The following is a 10,390-nucleotide window of genomic DNA, read 5'->3' as shown; positions in this document are numbered from 1 at the left end:
ATAAGTTTCATAGCCCAAAATTTCATATGTAAATTATGTGTATGTCTTTAAATTTTAATGTATATATTATGTGCCTTTTATTCTTTATATTTTGTTTATTTTCTTCATTTGATTATTAATTCTATTTTCGTTTATATGTTAAAAAGAATGTTTTTATTTGTTTGATATTTTCATGTGATTATTTTTATTATGTATATTAATTTCGCTTATTGATTTATTTATATTATTGATATGTCATTGTTGTATTTGTTATTGTCATTTAAATTTGACAGCATTACATTATCTTTTTACTCGATTTTAAAATTTTTCAAAATTGAGATGATGCTCGTATTTAGGATTTTCAAGGAAATTGAGCCCTAACGTATTGGGTTCCGATTTTCTTCGTTAAATCTAAGAATCGAGTATTTCTCTTCAATCAAAAAATAAGAACTCATTATTGGGAATTCAACACGTTGTGTCCTAACGTATTGGATGTGATAAATTGATTTCTCGAAATGAAGATTTTTTCTAAAAAATAATAAAGGAAATATTCCGAGTTTGGGATTTTAAAGGAATTGTGCCCTAACGTATTGGGCCGCGATTTCTTAAATCTTGAATAAATGGATATTCTTTTACATTTTTTTATTGCACTAGTATTTTGCCCTAATTCATTTTTGGGGAAAATTAGAATGTCGTGCCCTAACGTATTGGGTGTGGTATTTTCTTTCTCTGAAATGATAAGGGTCTTAATACGTAACATTTTTAAGTTTTGCTAAGGATTACGTTTTTTTTAAATTTTCGACATTAAGACATTAATCAATTAACTAGGTACCAATTTTTGGGCGTAATGAGGGTGCTAATCCTTCCTCATACGTAACCGACTCCCGGACCCGTTTTTCTAAAATTTGTAGACCAAAGTCATTTTTAGGTGACCCAATCACACCTTAATAAAAGATTGGTGGCGACTCCCAATTTTCATTTTTTAAAGTCGACAACCTAAAAATTTTTTGTTTTTAAAAAAATGGTTTCGACAACACTTTTAGAGAATTTTGTGTTTACATTTTGAGGTTTTTTTTCGAGTTTTGGGGTTTAGTTTTTATCTTCATCTTTTGTATTCTTCGTTCTTTTGTCATTATAGTAAAATTATCTTTACCTGTAATTTTTTATCTTTTTTGGAGAGGGTTTTTCATGTTAAATTTATGTGTTCAAATTTTCAATTTCTTCCATTATTTTTATTTGCTCATTACTTAATCGGGTCAATCCCCAACATTTCATGATGTACTATTGGGACTCCAGTTAACTGCATTTTGCACATTTTTCAATGAGCAATTTCATATGTTTGGCTATTTATTTTGGTTTGTTGGTATTTTCTAAAATTCACAATTCATCCATAGGAGTTTTGTTTTATAAACCTAAAAGTTAGGCAGATTTGTTGAGAATAGTATCTAGAAGACTTGCTTTAGCATCCAAGATGCAGTGAATAATGATCATGACAACTCTAAGTTCATTCAACTGAATATAAAAAATTCATTAAAACTTTCTGGAAAAAAATAAGAAGGTTGTTCAAAATTACTATAGATACTTATATATTTATATTATTTTGCGTTTTTATATTTTTTTTTCTATTTTTGAATTTTGCTTCTTTTATTTTTTGTATTAAAAAAAAAAAATGTATGCATTTTCTTAATTTCTGGAAATTTTTTTATATTTTCTAGTTTTTAAATTTTTGAGATTTTTTAATGACTTTTTTATTTTATGTGTTTTTAAAAGGAGGTGTATGAAGATATATTGTATGTTGTCCGTATGCCATTAAAGAGGTTTGGTTAAATCTTGAGCCTATAAATTGCCAACCACAGTGTTTTTCAAAAAATTTCCTAGACTGAGTTGAGTCAAATTTGGGAAATTATGAGTGGGATCTAGGTTTGATAGCATGGCGCTTATAGAAAAATAGGAATTCAGAAAAATCTTTAAAAAAATAAAGTATTTTAAAATTTTAAAATTTTATTTATTTTTTAGGTTTTTGAGATTTGTTTGCTTTTTAAAAAGTTTTTCCTATTTTTTTCAAATTTATTTAACAAAAAGACATTATATGAGGTTGCACGTTGGGAGTGTATCATGCCATTTTTTTCATAACCTTGTTAACATTTGGGGTGAAGTGTTTAACGATTTGAAATTTTAAGTAATAAACTGATTTAAAAAATTATATACCAAGGTGATATTTGGGCCAATTTTAGGAGTAAATAATGGATTAATTATTTGTTTAAAGTTGAACAACGTATCAAGTCATTTTAAATAGTAATTTAATTTTGTTAAAATTTGATCTTATTCGATTTCTTTTTTGAATAATCTTATTATAAGTTATGTTTATATCTACTCTTTTTGACACAATACCTAGAACTATTCATAGCCCCTCCTCAACCCATAGATAGGAGGATAATGTATTTCAGCGCACTCAAATCTACATCATCTTACATTGGCAATAATACTCATACCAGTCAAACTAAGACTCAATTGACATCTTACTCAATATTAATAGTACATTGATTGAATTAATCCATTTAACAGTAGAACGACTAATTTAATCCAATTACTATAATAAAATAGACAACTATTTTTACATAAATAGGGTAAGCAATGGACAAAACTATCACAACATACAAATGATTAGTGACTTATTTAGGAAAAGGGAAGGTTTTATAAGCTTATATGAATTTTTTAATATTTTATAATTTTTGTGTATTTTAAAAAAATCTAAAGAAAATTATATATTTTATATTTTTGAAAACATTTTAAAAATATTGAAAAATTGTGTTTTTCTTTAAATTTTTTAGAATTAAAATCAAAATTGAAAAATGTGTAAAAATTGAGGTTTAAATTTGTTATTATATTAATGGAAAAAAATGTCAAGTCAATATACCACTAATAATTTAATGGAGTTACAAGAAAATTCAATATTAACAACATCAATGAAGAAATACAATTTTGAAGTTGGGTAATCAAAAACAGAAAAATATTAATACTTAAGTGACCAACTATGTAATTTACCCTAAATGTTTAATGATAATTTTATACTAAAGATGATTATGTTTTTTATCATTTTTTCTCACCGTTTTTATTTAACAATTTTATTTTAAGAAAATCAATTTAAAAATTTTAGAATTTAACGACCTAATTGAAAGTTAACTGTTTATATTTTAATTAAATTAATGAACTTTACTTTTAAATATTTAATTAATTTAAATTTAAAAAATTAATAGAAGTAACATACTAAATAGAGATGTTTAATCAATTTTAAATGTATATAAATGAAAAAATATATATTAATCTTAAGATTATTTTATTTTTGCTATAGAAAAGTAGGCACAAGGCCTAAACATTGATAGTACAAATCTCTGGTAAAGAAAATCTCGAATACACGAACGGAAATCGAACAGAAAAGAAGAAATAGGACAAGGCTTCAATGCGTGTATCAAGTCACTATCTTTAATGTTATATTCGCCCCCACCTATTTTCGGTGTGCAAATGAGTTCCAAGCAAATTAACCTCGAGGATACAATGAAGTCAACGACTATTTGCATTTTGCACTGAAGAGGATAGCCCACTACACATTGAGCAATGTATGACAAGAAACTCAATTTCTATAAAGGATTTCTATAATAATACTTTATAAAATAATCTAATAATATTATAAAATGAAGGAAGGAAGGAAGGAAAGAATATTAGAATTTGTTGGTGTATTTTCCAAATGAAATTTCATTTCTATTTATAGAAATTTTAATGTCACTTCATAGAGACATCTTTCATCAATAAATGTTTTTCGAATAATAATGTCTTTAAAATAAACACATAATTATTCATTTAATATTATAATTGTTCAAATAATGTTATTTAAATAGTTATATTTTAAAAAAAATCAAATAATATAACTTTTGATTAATTACACTCATTCATTTATAGTTATTGGAACATTATAAATATTTGAAAATGTTCCAACAAATACGGCTAGAGCACATTCTTGGTACTGAGACTCCATAATATCAGCAAAGAAATATTGATTCAAACTTTGTGGAGCTTGGTGGATAACATGGAGACCAAAAGGCATAGGCAACCTTGCTAATAATCTTAATGTAGATTAGTATAATGTAAATTGAATATCTATTAACTTATTCTCCGGTGAAGAAAATTTCGAACACACGAACGGAACTCAAACAGAAAAAGAAGAAATAGGACAAGGCTCCAAGGCGTGTATCAAGTCACTATCTTTAAGGTTATATTTGCCCCCACCTATTTTGGTTTGCAAATGAGTTCCAAGCAAATTAACCTCGAGGATGCAATGAAGCCAATGACTATTTGCGTTTTGCACTGACGAGAATAACCCACTACTAAGTAATGTATGACAAGAAACTCAATTACTATAAATGATTTCTGCAGTAATACTTTATAGAATAATCTAATAATATTAGAAAATGAAGGAAGAAAAGAAAGAATATTAAAATTTGTTGGTGTGATTTCTAAATGAAATCTCATTCCTATTTATAGAAATTTTAATATCTCTTCATAGAGACATTTTCATCAATAGGTGTCTTTCGAATAATAATGTCTTTAAAATAAACACATAAATATTCATTTAATATTATAACTATTCAAATAATATTATTTAAATAGTTATAATTCTTTTCAAAAATTAAATAATATAACTTTTGATTAATTACAACAATTCATTTATAATTATTAGGATATTATAAATATTTGAAAATGTTCTAGCAAGATTAAATAAATAATAAAATTTAAGAATTAAATAAGATAATTTTGTTAATTTTAAAAATTAGAGAGTAGTACTATTTTAAGTGATGATAAAAACATACAACACTAATGTTAGAAATACTTGGTTTATCCCCAAAAAAAGTTTCATACAAAAATGAAAGATGGTACTGTTACATATCTAGCAGTAAACAGGATCACTTATGGAAATGCAGTCATACCTTTCACTAAATTAAGTCTTCCTTGCTTGTGTATATATATAACCTATATATATATCTGTGTAATAGTAACTCCGTTTCATATGTATATATATAAAGGAGATGGTGATCTAGAAGGAAAAAAAAAACTTGTGCAGATTCCTAGAGAAAAAAAAAAGAATTGAAGAAGATGGTGGAGGAAATTGGGTGATCTATTTGGGTTCAACTTTTGCAGAAAGTGTGTATCCACCACTGTAGTCGAAAGCATCACTATCACTGACATTGACCTCTTTCTTAGGTAAAGCATCGGCATAAGGATGCCTAAGAGAACCTTTTGCAACTCCGAAATCAGTGGCAGAGGACGAGGCAGAAGTAGTGGAGTTTGTATTCATCCCATCGTTTTGCAGAATGGTTTCAATGGCCTTTACCACGTCGCTCATTGTTGGACGATCTGTAGCTGAATCTTCAACACATTGCATTGCCAACTCCAAGAATTTCCCAAATCCTAGTAGATTTCCCGAGCTTCTTATGCTTGGATCCATTAACTCCCTCAATCCGTAATGCTCGTCATCCTTCATATCCATCACGCTTCGCACCTCCCGCACTACATACTTACCTTTCTCGATTGGTTGCTTAGCTGTTATGAGTTCAAGCATTACCACTCCAAAGCTATAAACATCACTCTTCTCGGTTAATTGCTGGGTCATGTAATATTCAGGATCTAAATAACCCTACAATGAAACAAATAAAATTCAAACATTTTTGGAATCTCTGCATGTTTCATTATCATATCATATCATGCTATCGAGGGTGAAGTACTTATATATATAATAGAAGCATGTTAAAAGGCACTCACCAATGTGCCTTTAACTTGGGTTGAAACATGGCCCTTTGAACTGTCTGATACCAATTTCGACAAGCCAAAGTCCGCAACCTTTGCGGTTAAATTTTCATCCAACAAAATGTTGGTGGACTTAATATCTCTGTGGATAATGGGAGGATTTGCAAGCTCATGTAGGTAAGCTAGACCTCTAGCTGAGCCAAGAGCTATCCGGAGTCTCCTTTTCCAGTCAAGATAAATGCCAGATCTCCCTACAACACATGACTCCATGTCAGATATCAGAAGAGCTCATGTTAGGCCTTGTGCATAACTTAAACTTACCAGACAGGCTCTCTCGAAGTGTTCCATTGGCCATAAATTCATAAACCAGCATTTGCTCTCCTTGATCAAAACAAAACCCAACAAGACCGACAAGGTTTTTGTGATGAACTCTGGAAAGTAATTCAATTTCAGTCTTGAATTCAAGCCCACCCTGCATTGATCCATGCTGAGCTCTTTTAATTGCCACAGATTGTCCATCAGAGAGCGTTCCTTTGTATACCTGCATAGGACATAAAGGCTATCTCAGCAGTTGCAAACAGTAATCATACAATCCCTCTAGCAAACTTGGATATTTACCTTCCCATACCCTCCATATCCTAGTTCATTGCTTTCAGAAAAATTATTGGTGCACTTCTTAAGTTCATCATAAGAAAACCACCTTGCTCCTTTCAACTGTGGTGCACCCCCACTGTCTTTGCCGCTTGGTGCCCAAGATGCTGGAAGATATAGAAGATCAATACACAAGTAACAATTCCACAGTAAAAAAAGCCCGTTCCTACCTACACCAAGCTGTTAAAATAGGAAACACAGTGATCCAAGTGTTACTTACCAAATGGGTTACTCAATCCGATAGCTTTTTCTGCACGTTTCTTTTGCCGAACAGCATATATTCCAACTCCAATGAGGCCAAGAACCAAAATGGCTGCCCCAGTTGCTACAGCAATGATTACTCCTTTGCTAACAGAAGTTCCAAGTGAGGCTGAAGGATATTTTATATTTGATTTGTCAATCTGTTGCTTATACAGTAAAGATCAAAGTTATATAGTCTTGATAGTAAAGTTAAAAGTTACCTGGGAAAGGATAAGGAGAAGCAATGAAATAGTATGGTCCAAACTCTGGAGGAGGCTTGTAGGTTTGATTACTCAAATCAAATCCAATTCTCAGAACTTCAGATCTATTGAAGTATTCTCCGCTGGATGGAAAGAGTGCCAGCTGAATCTGAAGATAGTCATCGACATTGAAGAAGGGATTCTGAAGAAAAACTGAACCAGGTGTTAGGCCTAATTTGACCCAAAGGCTCATTTCTAATGAGTGGAACATATTCACATTAGACAGTTCCCTGAACATGGGTCCTCTGAAATACAATGTTCCTTCAAATGGATAGGCACATTCACAGCTTTGAGGGCTCAGCTTCTGATCAACGGGACATGATTTACTTCCACAATTAGCTAGGCTGGTGGAATAGGGTTTTGTATTTTGTTGCTGGATCTGACAGAAATTAGTATTCGAGATAGCAGTTGTGCACACAGGATTGCCTATAAGTCTGAATCAACAAATAACATACTAAACAAATTAAGTATGGTTATCATTCTAGCTGATGAAAATTAACTCCCATGAAATGTCTTACATTAAAGTATTTGAATATCCAGATCCTAGAGTTATGGAGGAAATCTGGTTGTTCTGCAAATCAACAAGTTGAAGTTGAGTGCCAACACTATCACCCAGGTTCAATGTGCCATTGAAGGCATTGTTTCGTAGTTTCCTGTCAAAGGATAAAGATAACCTGCACTTAGTCATGCCCCTTCTCTTTTTCTTAAACATTAAAGATTTGTGAAATGGGAACTCTGGGTTTGAGTCAATACTCACACTTGCTGTATCTGTGGGAAGCTGAAAAGCTTTTCTGGTACAGGCCCTTGTAGCGATCCATGTTCAATAACACTGCACATTATAAAAATTTGCTGTGAATTTTCACAAACAGTTGAAAAGGAAGACTTGGAATACTTTTTGGTGACTAAATTACGCACAGAGTGGTGAGCGACGATAAGGTTGAGAACCAAACTGGAGCTTCTGTTGGGTCAAATGAATTATTACTAAGATCCCTGTAAAATCAGATGGATCAGGTTTGAGGATTCATTACTATGGAAACAACATAGACCATCAACCTGAAGGATTGGAACTCCTATCATTAGACTTACACATAATTGAGGGTATTCATTGAGGTTAAGTCTGGTAGAGGGCCTGTAAGATTATTGTGTGCTAAATTCCTGAAAGGAAGCAAAATTTGCATCAGGAAATATGTTCATTAACCACAGTATAATCAAACTGAAAAGGTAAAATTAAATACTCACAATTCATTGATGTTTGTAAGGTTGTTGAGATTTGAAGGGACCTCTCCCCACAAAGCATTTCGATCCAGTCGACTGTTGTGGATAGGATACATTGCAGTTGGTGTTAAGAAAGGAAAACTAATACAGCCAAGTAGTGCCGCAAAGGAAAGAAAATCAAGTTTAGGTGTTATCTTTTACTCACAGAACTTCAAGAGTCTGAACATGTCCTAATGTGGATGGGATGTTCCCAGTTAATTGGTTTCCATCAAATAGTCTGTCATTGGAACACTAGGAACCATTAGGAGGAGTGCCGTGCTGCCAAACAAACCGTATTGATGGATGGATGGATGGATGGATGGATATCAACTTACATGTGTATTAGTACCATCTCAGAGCTGAAAAGTTTTGGGGGAATGGTACCCGAAAGCTTATTTTTATTGAAATGGCTGCAAGTTTACAGAAAAAAAAAAGAAAAAAAAAAGAAGCTCTTACTTCATAAAATACTCAATGGTCTTAACATTAACCATACTAAAGTGAAGGTAAGCTGGAAAAGTAACTTACAAATGTTTAGCCTTTAAAAGGAGGTCCAATCCAGGGGAGGTGGGTGTTGAAACTGGGATAGCTCCCACCAGCTGATTGTCAGCAAGATCCAGCCAATACAGTTTAGAGAGCTTTCCCAATGAGGGAGGTATTTTACCAGTGAAATTGTTTGAATTCAGGGCCCTGCATATGAAAATGCATGAAGGTTTGGAATTTCCAATGCCACTGATATGTTACTATATAAATACTATGGCAATTCTTACAAGAAGGATAGCTCTGCAAGATTTCCAAGTTCTTCTGGAATATTACCAGTGAAACCACATCCAGCTAGAATTCTGAAAAACAGAAAACAAAGAAAATGTAACAACAAGATAGTTGCAGTTGAAACTTGGATTCATCAAATCAGTAAAGTAGCATTCTTACAGGATATTCAGCTTTTCCAAATCCCCCAGTCGTGGCGACAGAGAACCGGTGAGATCCCGATTAAATGACAGGTCCCTACAGTAAAATTATGTTAAAAGTGAGAAGGTAGTAGATTTGAGTGAGAATTGCTCATGGAACAATGTAGTTCAGTTGTAAATTCAATGGTGGGTTCAAAGAAAACTCACAAGGATCTCAATTCAGTTAGGCCCCCAATGTCACCACTTAGTTTCCCTTTAAGACCCATGGTTGATAATCCCCTGAGAATGAGATCACATGAGTATATGGTAATGAGCACTAGAAGCGAACAAAATATGACCATCCACTCACAGTGCAGTCACCCTTGAGCTGTTGCATGTGACTCCTTCCCATGGTGCTCCACAAGGGTCATCTGACTTAACCCAGCTTGGAGGTGTATTTTGCCATGAATCTTTCAAAGATTGGAGAGCAGCAGCTGCAAAAGCACCACTTTGATTACATTCCCAACAACCATACAGAAACACTTAATAAATGATGATTTCAAATATTTCGCTCAGATGTCCATTGGAAATTAACAATAAAATTTTCTGATGCTATCACAGAAAAGAACATTCAATGAAACTGGAAAGCAGAATCTATATATTTTATAAAACAGTGTATGTATATTATATATCAAACAGCTTGAAGTTACAAAGTAAAACCAAATCAAGAAATGAAGAGCAAGGATATAGTAATCACCATCGTGAGGGTCTGTAACAGCAGAAAGGAGGGCAATATTTGCAGCAAAGAAAAGCAGGAATAAGAGCAATGAAAAGGGTGTCATGGCTGAAACTTTGGGTCGGCAATGGCTAATTGGCTAGTGGTTTTCAGTGCAGAGTTTGAAGGTCCAGAGTCATGTTGAAACAGGAATAACAAGCATGGACAATTTTCAGCATGTTGTCCTTATGCGAACATATATGAGATTGAGATGATGGAGTAGGTGCGGTGCAGCAACAAACGAGAAACAAGGCAGTGAGCAATGTGGCCATTGGCAATGGCCTACCCTTTCTTTTCACTACTTCCTTTAATTGATTTGCCTTAGCTTTGAAGCTAATTTAAGTACCCCCCCCCCCAATACAGCTTTAAACAAGGCCAGTTTGAAGCTATCATCATCGTAGTCATCATCACTTTTTCAATTAGAAAAAAAGTAGAAAAAGTGACCAAATTCTGTTTAGCATTTGATTTCAGAAATAGGCTTGTTTGCTACGCTGGCCTGGCCTGCCCTACCACCATGGCCTTTTTAGCACAAAGCACCTTCTCAACTT

At 32.6% G+C, this 10,390-nt stretch overlaps 1 protein-coding gene across 1 annotated transcript; it reads right to left on the bottom strand.

The window, feature by feature from the left end:
* Positions 1 to 4,852: 4,852 nt before the first annotated feature.
* On the bottom strand, positions 4,853 to 10,182 carry LOC105793882 (leucine-rich repeat receptor protein kinase HPCA1). The gene is made up of 19 exons (XM_012622770.2): positions 9,825 to 10,182; positions 9,438 to 9,561; positions 9,296 to 9,367; positions 9,111 to 9,185; positions 8,951 to 9,022; positions 8,709 to 8,870; positions 8,519 to 8,593; positions 8,350 to 8,421; positions 8,169 to 8,240; positions 8,016 to 8,084; positions 7,845 to 7,919; positions 7,687 to 7,758; positions 7,448 to 7,582; positions 6,891 to 7,363; positions 6,650 to 6,799; positions 6,397 to 6,536; positions 6,100 to 6,319; positions 5,794 to 6,029; positions 4,853 to 5,668 (listed from the first exon to the last, which is right to left on the bottom strand). The coding sequence occupies exons 1-19, from the start codon at positions 9,907 to 9,909 to the stop codon at positions 5,150 to 5,152; spliced, it is 2,898 nt and encodes a 965-aa protein (XP_012478224.1). The 5' UTR covers positions 9,910 to 10,182; the 3' UTR covers positions 4,853 to 5,149.
* Positions 10,183 to 10,390: the final 208 nt, after the last annotated feature.

The sequence above is a fragment of the Gossypium raimondii genome, chromosome 3, assembly GCF_025698545.1.
Source record: "Gossypium raimondii isolate GPD5lz chromosome 3, ASM2569854v1, whole genome shotgun sequence".
Taxonomy (NCBI): Eukaryota; Viridiplantae; Streptophyta; class Magnoliopsida; order Malvales; family Malvaceae; genus Gossypium; species Gossypium raimondii.
Note: the sequence above shows the minus strand (reverse complement) of the source record. Positions and strands in the feature narration are given on the sequence as shown.